General features: G+C 41.9%; 1 protein-coding gene across 11 annotated transcripts in view; it reads left to right on the forward strand.

Moving 5' to 3' along the window:
• ATP11B (ATPase phospholipid transporting 11B (putative)) overlaps nucleotides 1-16,058 on the forward strand; it is an 81,141-nt gene that overhangs the window by 28,039 nt on the left and 37,044 nt on the right. For all 11 annotated transcript variants that reach the window (XR_014156698.1, XR_014156699.1, XM_081862172.1 and 8 more), the window contains exons 7-19: nucleotides 392-495; nucleotides 1,401-1,448; nucleotides 3,876-3,940; nucleotides 6,016-6,097; nucleotides 6,954-7,104; nucleotides 7,879-8,076; nucleotides 9,385-9,543; nucleotides 10,333-10,508; nucleotides 11,473-11,541; nucleotides 13,052-13,125; nucleotides 13,272-13,375; nucleotides 14,154-14,335; nucleotides 15,650-15,853. Coding sequence is in view for 9 of the 11 variants with exons in the window: in XM_081862172.1 (XP_081718298.1) it covers nucleotides 392-495; nucleotides 1,401-1,448; nucleotides 3,876-3,940; nucleotides 6,016-6,097; nucleotides 6,954-7,104; nucleotides 7,879-8,076; nucleotides 9,385-9,543; nucleotides 10,333-10,508; nucleotides 11,473-11,541; nucleotides 13,052-13,125; nucleotides 13,272-13,375; nucleotides 14,154-14,335; nucleotides 15,650-15,853 (1,616 nt within the window). In the remaining 2 variants the exon portion in view is untranslated. The remainder of the gene's footprint in view (nucleotides 1-391; nucleotides 496-1,400; nucleotides 1,449-3,875; nucleotides 3,941-6,015; nucleotides 6,098-6,953; nucleotides 7,105-7,878; nucleotides 8,077-9,384; nucleotides 9,544-10,332; nucleotides 10,509-11,472; nucleotides 11,542-13,051; nucleotides 13,126-13,271; nucleotides 13,376-14,153; nucleotides 14,336-15,649; nucleotides 15,854-16,058) is intronic.

Raw genomic sequence — 16,058 nt, forward strand, 5'->3', positions numbered from 1 at the left:
AAGTGGTGTGCATGTAAATCACCTGATAAGCCTGTCATCTGCATTGCTCTGCTAAATGATGAGAAATCTAAACACTTTGGATTTCTGAACAGAACAGATGCAGCACAGTACAGCTGACTGATTTTTCAAAAGGTAATATGCACGTTTTGGCAAGTTAGCACTTGACAAATCATCGTTTATGTGCACTCAGTGTTGCTTTGGGAGCTGATAATGTACTGGAAAATTTAAGATGCGGTTTGGAGGCTTAGTTGGTATCTTAACCAGACAGCTCTGTTTAATGTGTGTGTATATGTTTTGTGTAAGTTGCAAGCCTATGTCTTTATAGCATTTGCACAATATGCTGCTTATTGTTACCTAATGGAACCTGAGTGATTATTTCTTTTTATTTCAGACGCATGTTGCAGTCCCCGAAACAGCAGTATTGCAGTCAGTTGCCAATCTGGACAAACTTGTAGCTGTTATAGAATGTCAGCAACCAGAAGCAGATCTATACAGGTGCCATTTTTTATAATATAATTTTTTCCCCCAAAGCGGATTTGGAAAGCAATGTTTATAGTGTTCTAAGGATTAGATGATTTTGCAGGAAACTCTTCTAGAAATTCTCATCTTTATGTGAATGCATGAGCTACTTAAATCTGTAAGTACTAGCAGAGAACCTTGCAGTGACTGTGCATACATAACACTCCTGACTGAAACATCCACTTCTTAAATGATAAACCTGGTTGCAAGGCCTGGCAAGGACCAGATAAGTTAATGTGGGGTAGTCAACCTTTTTATACCTACTGCCCACTAATGCATCTTTCTAGATGGTAAAATTTTCCCACCAGTGCTCGATGGAAGGAGGATTCAGCTTGTGCCGTAGAACCCCCTGCTGCCCACCTAGAATCCTGAAACGCCCACTAGTGGGCAGTAGGGGCCAGGTTGACAATGCCTGACTTAATGGGTCAGTAGATTTGAACATTCATCTGCATCACTCTGCGCAGCTGTAGAATGAGAACAACTGTCCCATAATTTTCAAAAGCTCTGGAGATCTGTGTAGTTTCTTTTTTAAATCAGTTACTTTTGCACTGCCCTATAGTGGTAACATCTTCAGCATTTGGAACAGATCTCTGCAACATTCTGGAATCCTTCACAAACCAGGAGGATTTCTTTGTCAGATCACGGGGGTGGGTGGGGCGGTTATTGGTTTGTTTTGGTTTTGTTTTATTATGTATTTTGTGTTTTCGTTTCGCATTTATTTTCTTTTTTGGTCAGCTGCCCTATGATCTTCGGATGAAGGGTGGTAGACAAATTTTTATAAATAAGTAAACATCCTCTTCCTTCTATTGCATAGTTGTTGCTAACTCGCAGAGCTGGAATAGAAGAAATATGTCTTTCTGACACATTAATCTCTTTCGCAGATTCGTTGGACGAATAACAATAAGTCAACAAATTGAGGAAATAGTACGGTAAGCCAAGCGTTGGTAAAGGTCATGTGATTTCCCTTGAATTCAAACAGCATGTGTTTACAGCAGGGCTCCACAGCTTGTGAACCACCAAGCTGGGGGCAATCCTTCAGCCACCAGGGATTCAGTAAATGGCTTGAATCTCAGTGATAGAGCACATAATTTGCACATAAGACTTTCCAGATTCAGTGCCTCGCATCTCCAGTTCATAGAAATGCTTTGTAAAGGCATCTTCCTGAGGCCTTGGTGAAGTGCCGCCAGTACAAAATACTGCGCAAAATGAGCCAAGGACCTGGCTCTGTATAGGACAATTTTGTGTTTTTACTGCCTGCCTGGGACTGCCCAGATCAGACATAGGTGTGGCTGCTGGATCATGGAGGCATGAGCTGCAGTTCCTTAACTGAGTTGAGTTAAATAATTAAAAAAACCCTCTAATTTATGCTAAGCCCATTCAGTTTGGTTACATGACCTGGCAATCTCATGTAAGTTATGCTTGCAAAAAGTGTGTTGCAACTCTTGTTTTAAAGACTCGTTTTTCCTCTTCCAGGCTTAGGCCAGACTCCTGAATGGAGATTGGCTCTGGCATACTTTACGCTAGCATTATTTAACCCACTGTAACTTATGCTGGCTTTCCACATTTAGGATTGCCCCCTAATTTCCTTCTTTTGTGCTACTTGAAAAATTTGGTGTATTTATTGAAACCACCAATCTTATTTGACAGGTATTCATAACAGAATTAAAACCCACAAAAACTCTGCTGGATCAGGCCGTAGGTCTATTTTAGTCTAGCACCCTACTTCCTCAATATTTTGATAGCATTTTTATGAGAAAATGACCATATTTATTGTGTAGCAGAGAACGTTCAGGTAGTTAGTAAAGAATTTGCTTCCTTATTCCAGAGCTTGTTTTGCTAGCACATAAATGCTTGTAGGGAGTGTGCCAACTTCAGTTCCAGTGCAATTAGGCTTTCTTTGTAGCAGAAACTGTGAAGAGGTGGCTACAGGTTGTGACTTCTTCCTGCACTTAGCAATGCCATGAACTGCTGTATCCCAGCTTGACCAGTTTGGAGTGAACTAACTTGCAAAGCCAGTTTTTATTTCTTGCTGATAAGATCCATTAATCATGTCAATCCTTTAAGAAGATGTATCTCACATATATACTAATCCTGAAGTTACAGATGTCTTATAGAAACTGTTTTTCCCTAAGTAGACTGCCCCACCACCAGATGAAATGTGATCTAATGCAATTGATGATTGTTCCCCCATTTATGCCTAAACGACTTGGTTTCTGTAGACAGTCAATCAGAGAAGTTTCTGGCGTGCACCATGCTTCTCCCCTAAAGTAGCTTACAAACAAGTCCTTACACCAACGTTTCCCCGTAACATTTCCCCATATCTTTCCTCTCTGGGGTTATAGCTGTGGGAAAGAGACTGACAGCACTCATCTGGGTAGCGGCCTTATTTGACCGAGGGCCTCCATTTACTGATTTGACTCTCCTGGAGAGTCCTTAAATGCTGGTACAGCAGCTACTGGAACAGCAGGAGTTTCAAGCACCCCAGGGGTATCTGTTAAGAGTAACTGCAGGAGTTGGAGTTGTTACTCTTGTCCTTGCAGTAAAAAATAACACAGAACTGTAATTTTACAAGTTCAACCTCTTGTTTGCAAAGGGAAATGAAATTGTGAGTTGCCCAAGGTTTGCATCTTGTTAAATGGTAGGATAATAATGACGTTCTAAAAGAAACACAAGCTAATACAGCCACTGTTTAGTGGTGTGAGCATTACACGCAGATGCTACACTTGCTACAGGTACAAATAATCCTGGAGTTACTGCAGGAATTTTTGAAATGTGCAGATAATTAATGTTGCGTGAATTTATTGAAACCAAACGTTCTTTAGTTCTTAGACGTACACAGTAGAATTAAAAGTCCTTCGGGATCATGCTATAAGTCTGTTTTAGTTTAGCATTTGTTTCCTCCAGTGGCCAGTCAGATGCCTGCAGGATGCTCAGAAACTAGATTTGAGGATCAACAGCAGTAGGGGACCGCCACCCCCATCAGCTGGTATTTAGTAGCCTCCACACCAGAGAGAGTCCATATAGTGTTAAGACGTCTATCAAGGGCAGTCTTCCATTAACTTGTCCTAGCCCCTTTTATGAACAAGCTATGTTAACTGCAGTGTATACCTCCTTCCCCTCCCTCCCCATTTCATCTTCTGTTTTCAGTTACTTTAGGCAAAATAGGAATGTTACCTGTTCTGTTTGGATGAAATGTCACGCATAGCTTTCTTCACCTTGAATGAACCATAGCTTTATCCCTGTTGCTTATTCTCATTTGGTGCAAGTTGCATTTTGGAATTGGTGGAGTGGACATCTAAGCAAATGCCTGTTGATACATTGTGTTCTGTCAACATAAAAATTGACCTCTTTTTCAGACCTCTTGGACCCGAAAGTCTCTTACTTCGTGGAGCAAGATTGAAAAACACCAAAGAAATTTTTGGTTTGTAACCACATAAGTATTTCACAAATTGCTCAAAGATTCTTGAGGCAGGTTCCCCAGAATGTACGGTAGTTATCTTTTGAGCGTCAGTCAGAAGGGAACACTTTGGTGTACCTTGAATCATCTTCCCACTCTCCCTTTGACTAGGCCACTGGCGTTGCTATTCACCAGCATAGCCTGAGTAATCAGGGTGGCTTAAGGGCCCACACCCATAATTATTAATGAACAGTTTCTGCAGACTGCTAAATAGTCACAGACTAAATGTGCTGCAGAAACCCAGCAGACCCATCAACCAGAAATGCAGTTACCAGCCCCGTGAAGCCTTCTTTTAGAATAAAATGTCTGTCTGGCTTCTAAAAACTAACAGAAAGGTTGGAGTTGGTCCCTTGGGAAAGGAGTTTCACAGACTTTCTGCCATTCCAGAGATGGCCTTGTCCCAGGTACCACCGTTCTGCCAACCATACTTTGACTCTGGGTGAACACAGAGCAGAGCCCCTTAGGAAAAGATAGAGTTTGACGCATTCTGGGCACAAACAATATAGGGCTTTTAAAGGGCAAAAGCAGCACTTTGAATTGGACTCTGAAACCAACTGAAAGTCAATGAAGATGTTGCAAAACCAGCATATCTCCATTTGGAATGCCTTAATTAATACCCTGGTGGTTATATGCTTGACCAGCTGTTTCCCAAGCATGTTTCAAAGAGTGAAAAAGCTGATGCAGTTTTGTGGAGCGTTTGACTTAGGTGGCTATTACTTTCAAAGCAAATTTCATGTGCAACTGCAGTACATTAGATGAAATGTAATAATAATGATAATTAATACTTTGATGTATTGCCTGCCCTTTACCATAAGGTCTTGGGGTGGGTTGCAGCAATTTAAAATACAATATTAAAAACAGTTGAAAACAAATGGCAGTCACAAGAGTAGGCTGGGTCCTAAAAATCTCTCTCTTTGGGGTCAAAAGCCTGAGTAAAGAAGTGCATCTTCAGTGTACAACGCAAACTGCTTAATGAAAATGCTAGACACAACTCTTCGGGGAGGAAATTCCACAACTGAAACATTATGGTTAACGGGTTTCACATACCCCTTGTATAATGGATATTAGCACAGACTTCAGAAAAAGCTCACAATAGGACTTAAATTGGCTGTGTTTGGACATAACTTTGTATCAGGCAGGCCTGTTTTCCCCTTCTAGCATGACCATGAGAAGAGCAGAGGCTGCTTCTTCCATTTTTGTATCACAGTTCAGCATAAGCAATGGTTAATACAACAATTGTGACGCGGGTGGCGCTGTGGGTAAAACCTCAGTGCCTAGGACTTGCCGACCGTCAGGTCGGCGGTTTGAATCCCCGCGGCGGGGATGAATCCCTGCGGCGGTTTGAATCCCCGCGTCGTTCGGTCCCAGTGCCTGCCAACCTAGCAGTTCGAAAGCACCCCCGGGTGCAAGTAGATAAATAGGGACCGCTTACTAGCGGGAAGGTAAACGGCGTTTCCGTGTGCTGCGCTGGCTTGCCAGATGCAGCTTGTCATGCTGGCCACGTGACCCGGAAATGTCTTCGGACAGCGCTGGCTCCCGGCCTCTAGAGTGAGATGGGCGCACAACCCCAGAGTCGGACACGACTGGTCCGTACGGGCAGGGGTACCTTTACCTTTACCTTTAATACAACAATTAGTTGAAATAAAATAGCTTCATAAACAATGGTTAGCAGTTGGTTTTTCCCTTACCATAGTGAGCGACAGTTAGTCCATAGTGTGGGATGGCAAAACAAGCTGCAGTTAAATTAAAACAGAAGCAACAACTCTCAGAGGCCTCCTTACAGCTGTTGCCGGTGTTGGGGAGGCAGCGTTGGTAGCAGGGAGTGTGCACTGCAGCTAGCCTCTCATGACGCTAAGCTGGGATTTATCTTTGTATCTGAGCAAGCCCACAGTTTCTCATAACAGAGTATTGCTACAAATCTAATGTTTGTTGTATGGCTTTGCAGTCACAACGATAAAAATAGCACTCTGCTCTTTTTTTAAAAAAAAAAATCAGCTCATGCAGATATCAAGTCTAAACATTGATTTTTTTTGTTGTAGGTGTTGCAGTGTATACAGGAATGGAGACGAAGATGGCATTAAATTACAAGAGTAAATCACAGAAACGATCAGCAGTAGAAAAGTATGTGTCCTGCAGATTTTCACTGACTGGAAAACTGTAATGCTTTAAAAGTTCTCATAGGGTATTGCAAGCTGCAAAACTGGAAGTTTTAAGTGCTAATTTTCGGGGGAATGGAAAAAGAATCCTATTGTAATCTCTTAAGTTTCTGAAGAGAACTGAGGTGTCGTGCTAGAAAATGACATGAGAATTGGGCCTTCTATATTTGATGTGAAGACAGGAGCGCCTGGCCTGCTCTGGTCCATGGGGTCACGAAGAGTCGGACGTGACTAAACAACAACAATATTTGACGTAGTCCAGAGTATTCTAAGACTGATGAGCCGTGTCTACTTGCCCTTCACTCTCCAAGGATTTGCTTTGCTGCACTTTCTGCTTAATGAGCCTGTCCTTCCAAACTCCCCCATTGCCATATTGTCTTTCCAGTCCCTTTCCTCCCTAGGCTGGGAACAGAGGATTTCTCCTCCTGACTTTGCATCCCCTGTTCCTCATAGGGGAGAGCAGTGTTCTTCTTGCGCAACCAGAGATGGTTAGAAACAGGAGGGGAACATAAGACTGAACAGTTCTTCCTTCCTTCTGTCCCGAGCAAGATAATCCACTACTGTGGGCAATTTTGACCTCTGGCTACAAACTAGAAGGTCATATTCACGCAAAGACCGAATCACCCTCTTATTTTTTAACTGGAGTTGCTTTTATCTCCACCCACAAATATGCATGAGGATGTGTTTTTGCAGCAATGTATGGTTGTGTTTGAATTGTGCCCAGTCTTCCATGCTTGCTAATGAAGCTTTTTTCACAGGGTTATTGCCATCCTGTGGATATTTGTGCATTAAATCGGCACCCACCAATTTTGTTTCCTTAGGTCTATGAATTCCTTTTTGATTATCTATCTAATAATCCTCCTCTTTGAAGCAATCTTGAGTACTATATTGAAATATGCCTGGCAGTCTGAAGAAAAGTGGCATGAGCCTTGGTATAACCAGCAAACTGATCATGAAAGAAACAGCAGCAAGGTACAGTGTAAAATTATGTGCACATTCTAGGTGATTCCCCCTCTCCCCATGCTGCCTTGCCTAGTACTAGAGGGATGTAGTCATGCTGCTTAGACAGTTACTTGCTCAGGGATTCCTTCTCTTCACTTCTAGGGAGCAGTGCCAGAATGTAAGTTTCCCAAGTTTGAGAGACATCCCATTGTTACAAGCCATTTTGCACATTGAGTAACTGCATGCACTAGCCAAGTCTACAGAGGCATATTAGCCTATGAAGGTAGTACTGCAAAATGATTTCGTAGGAAAATGGTGCAGTGCATCCAAGCTTGCAAAGGGTCCAGTATTTTATAGCAAAGGTGTATTTTAAGATGTGGCACGGTGATTAGGCTTACATTGCAGAGAATTGAGTTCTGTTTCCGACTGACAAACAACAAAGCCTACTGGGTCATCTTGGTTCTGTCGCTATCTCTCAGACTAACTGACCTCACAGGGTTGCTTTGTGGATAAAATATGGCGGGGGGGGGGGGTAGAGCAACCATGGATGCCGCTCAAAGCTATCTGAAGGTGAGATGCAACTATAACCTAAATAAAATAAAAACAAAATAATCATCCCAGTTCAAAGCTTTCATATAAACCCAAATAGAAAGGTTAGCTTTTCGAAGGAGATGTTGGTGTGTCCAGTTGATAACAAGTGACTAAAGGACAGCAGGGCATTTTGCAATGATTATTATTTCTTCTTAAATAAATATGTTTCACTTTCAGTTTGGTGAATAATATTTCTCTTTCTTTCTCATTCAGATTCTGAGATTTATTTCAGATTTCCTTGCTTTCCTGGTCCTTTACAACTTCATTATTCCCATTTCACTGTACGTGACTGTTGAGATGCAGAAATTTCTAGGATCTTTTTTTATTGGTTGGGATCTTGACCTCTATCATGAAGAAACAAATGAGAAGGCCCAAGTGAATACTTCAGACCTCAATGAAGAGCTGGGACAGGTATAGAATGGATGTTTCAATATTATTTCCCCCACCCAGGTTCAGAACAGTCTATAATTCCAGTATCTGCTGAATTTATTCTAAAGTTGTTATCGATTATTGATCAGTGATTTTGTGTACAGTGGTACCTCGGGTTAAGTACTTAATTTGTTCCGGAGGTCTGTACTTAACCTGAAACTGTTCTTAACCTGAAGCACAACTTTAGCTAATGGGGCCTCCTGTTGCCGCTGCACCGCCGAAGCCTGATTTCTGTTCTTATCCTGAAGCAAAGTTCTTAACCTGAAGCACTATTTCTGGCTTAGTGGAGTGTGTAACTTGAAGTGTATGTAACCCTAGGTACCACTGTACTTACCTTGCATTACCTATAAGCAGAGTGATGCACAATTCACACAAGCATGGGAAAGGTGCAGAATTTTGAACTGACATTCATTATCTTGAGAACTTTAGTTTTAAAAAACCGTTTCCTACCCCTTAGAAAATGTGTAGAAATCTCTGAGACCAGAGAGAATTCAATGGGCTTTTTAGTTGCTGTGGGTTGGGGCTTCAGTGCAATGCAACAGTGCCTCGATCCTTTTTATTACCTAGACGGTAGAACAAATTGCATAGCACATAGTTGCCTCCTGAAGACCCCAGTTTCAAAATTCCAGTACTTCAAATGAAAAGGAAAGGAGACATTAGAGAGTTCTTCCAACTGGACAGTGGACCAGTGGCCTGGCTCTGCTTAAAACAGTTTTGTACATTCAAAACTTATGCTAACTTTCCATAATGCAGGTTGCAGAAACCAGAGAATTGTGTTATCTTGATGCGTGTTTGTGTGTTAGGTCAACAGTGGTGAGCAATTCATGATAAACAAGAGAAAGTACCGTATTTTTTGCTCCATGAGACTTACTTTTTCCCTCCCAAAAAGTAAGGGGAAGTGTGTGCATCTTATGGAGCGAATACAGGCTGCACAGCTATCCCAGAAGCCAGAACAGCAAGAGGGATTGCTGCGCAGCGATCCCTCTTGCTGTTCTGGCTTCTGAGATTCCGAATATTATTTTTCCTTGTTTTCCTCCTCCAAAAACTGGGTGCGTCTTATGGTCGGGTGCGTCTTATAGAGTGAAAAATACGGTACTTTTATGCACTAAAGGTGAGAGAGTGGCTTTTCCCCAGTGTTCTGCTATGTAATGGGATTTGAGTACCACTCCCAGTTCAGCCTTGTGTCCTACAGATCACATCAACATTTTGTGTGCAGGTGGGGGAACAGACAAACATGGTTTCACTGCTCCTAAACCTATTTTTCTTATGTCTCTTCTCAACTTACCATAGGTGGAGTATGTGTTTACAGATAAAACTGGTACATTAACTGAAAATGTGATGCAGTTTCGGGAATGTTCTATTAATGGTATAAAGTACCAAGAGATCAATGGCAAACTGGTTCCAGAAGGGCTGATTGAGGATGTTCCAGATGGAATACAGCCTAGACTGGTAAGATTTTCTCCCAGTTTCAATTGATTAATGTCTCATGTAGTATTCCGGTTAAGTAGCTTAACACTCCTCAAGATTGGATTCCAAAAGGGACTTATTGAAGTGTTCAACAGGAAAATTGAATGATCGTTGAGTAGAGGTTTAGGTGGTTTTTTGTTTTTTTGAGGGACAATGAATTGTTTATATGGAGAGAACAGCTAGGTGATGTGCACACTTACTTCGAACAGTGTTCCATGGGGCATTTTCCAAGTTAACGTTCATAGGATTGCAGTCATGCATCTTGAGCCTATCCATGTTCTTGCTTGGAAGCAAATCTGATTTCTTGCAGTGGGGCTTTACCCCAAGCGAGTGCTGCATAGGAGTGCAACCTTTAGCAAGAACGACCATATACGTTGTGCATCCGCTTGTCTCATTTTTGTGTGAGAGAGACTTCTGGATTTTGTGAAATGTTGCCTTGTGTATTGCCCGAGCTCACAATACCACTTCTGCAAAGGATTGGTAGCGCCATGTTTGCTGTAAGATGTGGATCCACTATAACCCTGCAGCATTTAGGATATTTTATGATGCCAGGTTGGATATTTCCAAGGTTTGGCAGTAGACAAGTGTCACAGTCTCAGGGTTCAAGAAAAGAAAGTGATTATGTTGTTTGCTGAGAAGTTGCCTCTCTTCCCTTTTGGTCTGAAAGTTCTGCAGGTTTTAGTAACTTTAGAGAAGAATAAAAAGAATTGCTTGTCAATTTTATGTTAACCTGTATTAATACCATGTTTTGCCTTCATGTTTTAAAAACAGACAGAAGAGGAGGAAATCTTCCTGAAAGCTGTTTGTCTCTGTCACACGGTACAAATTAATAATGACCAAACTGATGGCATTTGTGACAGTCCTTGGCGTAGCAATGGCATATCCTCTCAGCTGGAGTACTATGCCTCCTCCCCAGATGAAAAGGCTTTAGTCGAAGCTGCCCGCAGGTGAGGATTAGAAGCCAAGGTTCTGTGCATTATTTAGCAGGCAAAAATGGCAACGCCGGAGAAGTTGAAACTTGCATCGTTTGTCCCGTTGAGCCCGGAAGAGCAAGGAGAGTGATGAAACAAGCTTTTCGCCTTTCCTTGATTTAGCTCATAAAGCAAGCATAGCTGTTGGAGTACCAGTCGGTCATGGTAGAGAGTATGACTTTCTTTAACATCTCATGGGGCTCCTGGAGCAGCTATGCATAATGAAGTAGTGACTCAAGGTCATCATCCAGAGGAACTTTGCACAAGGCCAGATCTCTGGCAGAAGGGTAGCAGTGACTTTTAGCCCCTTCCTTTCCTCTTCAAGCTACATCCCTTCCTCATTGGTAACTTTCCTTTAATGAAAAGGTGCTTTGGAGATAAGGTCAGCTGGAATGTCAGCCGCTGGTACTGTTTTTGTATGATGTATACACAAATATATACAGAGGGGGGTATTGTTAGATGTCTTAAATTTATTACACGGACTATTTCATTGATAGGACAAAGGACTGTATTCAACTAATATAAAACTTAATAAAACAATAATTTTCCCATACAAAAAAATTTGCAGCTTACAGCTTTTAGTCAAAATGTAGCTCCTGGGTGATGAAATAGACGTACCATGATATTTAGAGGAACCAAAAGATTTGCGGGGGAAATGTTAGAAAAAGAATACCAACCCCAAAACAGCTCAATGATCTCTGAGCTCAATTCGTGGCTAGTGACACAGCAGGGGAAATTAAGAAGTATTACTAATTAGTTCTATGTCTGGAATCACGATTGCTTGTACAAAGACTTTAATTCTTCTTTAAAATATTGTTTTATTTCTAAGATAATTCTTCCTGCTGGAGCAGGGCAGTATAATGCTTTTTGGTATTATCCAAGCAAATTGTTTTCATGGGAACACTTTTTTAAACTGACTTCTTTCTTCCAAATTTTTAAGGGTTGGTGTTGTGTTTACTGGAGCAAGCGCAGAAAGTATGGAGCTTAAAAGCTGTGGAAAGCCAGAAAGGTTAGTAATTAAGTAGTAATAATGTTTCTCAGACTGCTAAGATTCTGTAAGGTGTCTCAATCAGTGTTGATACATCAAACCAATCTGCATTATGCCCTCTTAGCAAAAAGCAGTTTAACTGGCTTGCCTTTAATCTCAGGGGAGAACTCTCTTTGGCAATCACTTGAAGCTGAGTAAGATTTACTTCCATAAACACAGTTTTAACAGTGAGTCCGTAAGTGACTGTGGAGGCCAGTTCTGGATCCACACATCCTTCCACAGTGGGGACATAGGTTTCCAGGTGGGAGTTGATCACGGTGAGGGTTTGCCAAGCATGCCTTCCTCTTAGCACGTTTCTCCCTTTCCTGAGTTTGAGCATCTTCAAAGCCCATGACACCTTTGGTAAAGGCTGTTCTCCAGTTGGAGAGCTTGCAGGCCAGTGTTTCCCAGTTGTCAATGTTTATACTACATTTTTAAAAAATTTGCCTTGAGAGATGCTTGAGAGATATATTAGGGTGGAGGTTAAACAAGACTTAGTTAGAATGGGCCATTGGTTGGACTTATTATGCCTATTGATCAATTCATCCAGTTATGTCATATTATTCATAAATGACAAATGGAGGCAGTCCTGAAGGCAGATTTGATTGCAATATCTACACCATAGTTAGCTTATTTAGTCATTATCTATGATACATTGCAACTGCATGAGGTGGGGAGGGGAAATGCCAATTATATAATATGTTTGCTTGAAAATATGATAGCTGTATGTCGGTCACAGATACATTCTTGTCTGATTGGCAGTGGCTCTTCATAAGCCACGAATGAGAAGCTTGTTGCTTTTAACTGTTGCTTGACAGGTTACAGCTTTAAAACATTCCAGTGTTTTAAAACACGTTCGGATAAATATGTAGCGAGCATTCTGTTTTTTTCAAAGTGTATATTCTAATATACAATGAAGAGAAGTGTGTGGTCCTAAATTGAGTTCCTCCGAAGGAAAGGAATTCTGAAAACACAAGGAACGTAGACTAAATAAATGGAAGAGATTTGGTAGAAGGATTATATCTAGAAACATACTTGTTTCTGTACACATATTCTTTCTCTACGCCTGCGTCTTGAGTCTCAGATGCCCCTTGAGTCTCGGCACCTCATCCATGTTTGAGGGTTAAAAGCTGCTCCCTGTTCCTGCATCCACCCAGTGTCTGAGCTGGGAGAATGCTGCTGCTTTTCTCCAGCCTCATCAGTGCAGCAGCAGACATGTAGTTTTCTGTAGCTCTTGTGGTTCTTTAGATTCAACAATTTCTAGAGGAGTAGCTGCCTTAGTTTTGGGCAGCAAACAGCAAGAGTCTTGAGTACCTTAAGTAACTAACAAACTTATTATGGTACGGTCCGTAAAAACTTGTGCCATAATAGATTTCTTAAGTCTTTAAGGTGCTACAAGACTCTTTGTTAGGTTTAACAAGTAATCCTGTATTGATATTTTTGCCTTCAGTTTTTTAATACATATTGTAAACATGTTCTTTCCCTTTTGAAGGTACAAATTACTACATGTTTTGGAGTTTGATGCAAATCGCAGAAGAATGAGCGTAATTGTAGAAAGCCCATCAGGTAAGAAACATCATGCATATTTATTGCTCCTTACCTTGCTTCTTAAAACCAAAAATTCCTGCTCAGTTTCCTTGTTGGGGACTCTTCTGGATGCTAAACAGGTTACTATGAACTGTAAACATGATTTACACTTAAATCCTTTGCAGGTGAGAAGCTCTTATTCACCAAAGGTGCAGAATCCGTTATTCTTCCTCGCAGTACAAGGGGAGAGGTAGAAAAAACCAGAATTCATGTGGATGAATTTGCTTTGGTATGTACAAGTGTTTTTTGCTTTTCTTTAAAATTTGTTAGTAGATATCTAGGTAAAACTTCTGCTAAACTTGAGAACCAGTTAGTGCTGTGGTTGACACAGATGACTTATGGATACAGAAGATTGATGACTGTTCAATGTGGGACTAAGAACTGATTCATACATGGGGGATTCCCCGCCCCTTGCTGTCTCCTTCAGGGGCTTGTGAGCTCAGACACGCAGGCAGAGTTGTGTAAAAGTTGAATTTGTGTCAACTACTCTCTGCTGATAGGCTTCTATGGCCACTGTCATTCCCGTGATGTGAACGCTTTGAAAAAGTGCCACTCCCTTGCAAGAGGCCAGAGCAGTGACATGGAGGCTATCCAATTTTTAAATCTGAATAATAATAGAATGAAAGCTGCCTTTTCCAGAGTACTTGCAGATTATGGTCAACCAGTTGTATCGTGGAATTGGTTTTGGTATTAATTTTGTCCTTCAGATGCTCTTCCTATCCTTTCTCTTCATTTTGTTTATTGCAAGATATGGGGCAGCAACAACAGGCCTCTGGGTGTCAATGATTTATTTATTTCTGTACCGCAAACACATATAAAATATATGCCATGTACAAGATCTCATTTAACACCACATGACAAACAAAACCAAAGCAAAATACATGAAAGAGAGTAAAGTACAGAATGGGTCACCACCCAGCTTGTAAAAAACAGTAAATCATTTAGAAATCTGATGGATGTCAGCTGGGCCTATCTAATGCTGAAGTAACCCTTTTTGCTTTTCACAGAAAGGATTAAGAACTCTGTGTGTAGCTTACAGAAAATTCACCGCTAAGGAGTATCAGGAAGTCGAAAAACGCCTTTTTGAGGCAAAAACCGCTTTGCAACAGCGGGAAGAGCGATTGTCGGAGGTGTATAACTTTATAGAAAATGACCTGGAACTGCTTGGAGCTACAGGAGTGGAAGACAAGTATGTACTACCTGAACTAATTATTCGGATGTGGGACTTGTGCCCACCCACTGCAGGGCAGCTTGCAAATTAATGCTTTCCATGCAAATTGGGGATTGGTTCCCTTCTTGTGGGGGTGATCTGAGCATATATCCCACCCCTCAATCACATATTGTGCCATGGTAAGCTGTGTGCATGTAGCCAGAGTCTGTGATGCTTCTCACCCTCTCAGAATGCAAGAGAGTACAGTCAGGGCCATTGCACCTGTAGTTGCAAGTGCAGTAATTTCGCTCTGAACTCCATACTATCATGGGATGTGAATAGGCAGCATGCAGTTTCTACATATCGGGCTGAAATCAATGCTCTTGGCATCAAAACCTTGGGTGTTCAGTGGCTGGAAAATTGTACCATGTGGCTGTGCTATATACCTTGTGCCAGCCAGCCTGACACTAGAAAAAATGCCTGGCAATAGTCCTCCTTGGGATTATCCTCTGACCACTTCAGTAGCAGGCATGAGCATTCATTGAATTTGGTGAAGTATGTTACCAAATACAAATGTTTAAAAGTGAGGTGTGTAAAGGCTTTGTGTAGAAGCCTAAGAAAACGAGTGCCTCTTGAAGCTAGTGCAGGTATTATATACATAATATACATATATAATGTGCATTATAAGCTCTACTGGTAAAAGGTAAAGGTAAAGGACCTCTGGCAGTTAAGTCCAGTCGTGAATGACTCTGGGGTTGCGGCGCTCATCTCGCTTTACTGGCCGAGGGAGCCGGCGTTTGTCCGCAGACAGTTTTTCCGGGTCATGTGGCCAGCGTGACTAAGCCGCTTCTGGCGAACCAGAGCAGTGCATGGAAACGCCGTTTACCTTCCCGCTGGAGTGGTACCTATTTATCTACATGCACTTTGACGTGCTTTCGAACTGCTAGGTTGCTAGGAGCTGGGGCCAAGCAACGGGAGCTCACCCCTTCATGGGGATTCGAACCACCAACCTTCCAATCAGCAAGCCCAAGGCTCAGTTGTTTATACCACAGCGCCACCTGCACTCTACTGGAGCCTGAAACATAGCACTGAACTTGGTATTAAAACTGGAATTCAGCGTAATGAGAATTTGTGGAGGGTTTTTAAACATTTGTGGTTGGAAAAGGTATGCTTGAGAGTGTGCGGACTGCAGATAGGATAATCCCAGAAACCAGAGCATTTCTAGAATAACTCTTCCGGTGGCTTGAGAACGGGGCTTGTTTAGCGAAACCAGACTAAATCAAGCACAGTGAGACACATAATCATAAAATCAGTTGTAGCATTGTTGATGAGAATGGCTTGTTTTACTTTCAGACTCCAAGACAAAGTCCAGGAAACCATAGAAGCCCTCCGACTGGCAGGTATTAAAGTGTGGGTGCTCACTGGCGACAAGCACGAAACCGCTGTCAGTGTCAGTTTATCCTGCGGACACTTCCATAGAACCATGAACATCCTGGAACTTGTGCAACACAAATCAGACAGTACATGTGCAGAGCAGCTGAGGCAGCTAGCCAGAAGGTAAAATGCTGTGCTGTGTCTGGGTGGATAACGTTAACAGCTCTTAATGCAGAACTCTCTTGATACATAAATAAGCCAGTCGCTTTGCATCTCCCATCTTTGCTGCATGACTCTTCACCTGATGCTAACAAGCCAGTTGCTTTGGGAAGGGAGAGGGAATCTTTGTCCTTCGGGTTCTTTTGAGGATTTGGTCTTCAGCAAAAGG

This window comes from Podarcis erhardii, assembly GCF_964252035.2.
Source record: "Podarcis erhardii genome assembly, chromosome: 5".
Classification (NCBI taxonomy): domain Eukaryota; kingdom Metazoa; phylum Chordata; class Lepidosauria; order Squamata; family Lacertidae; genus Podarcis; species Podarcis erhardii.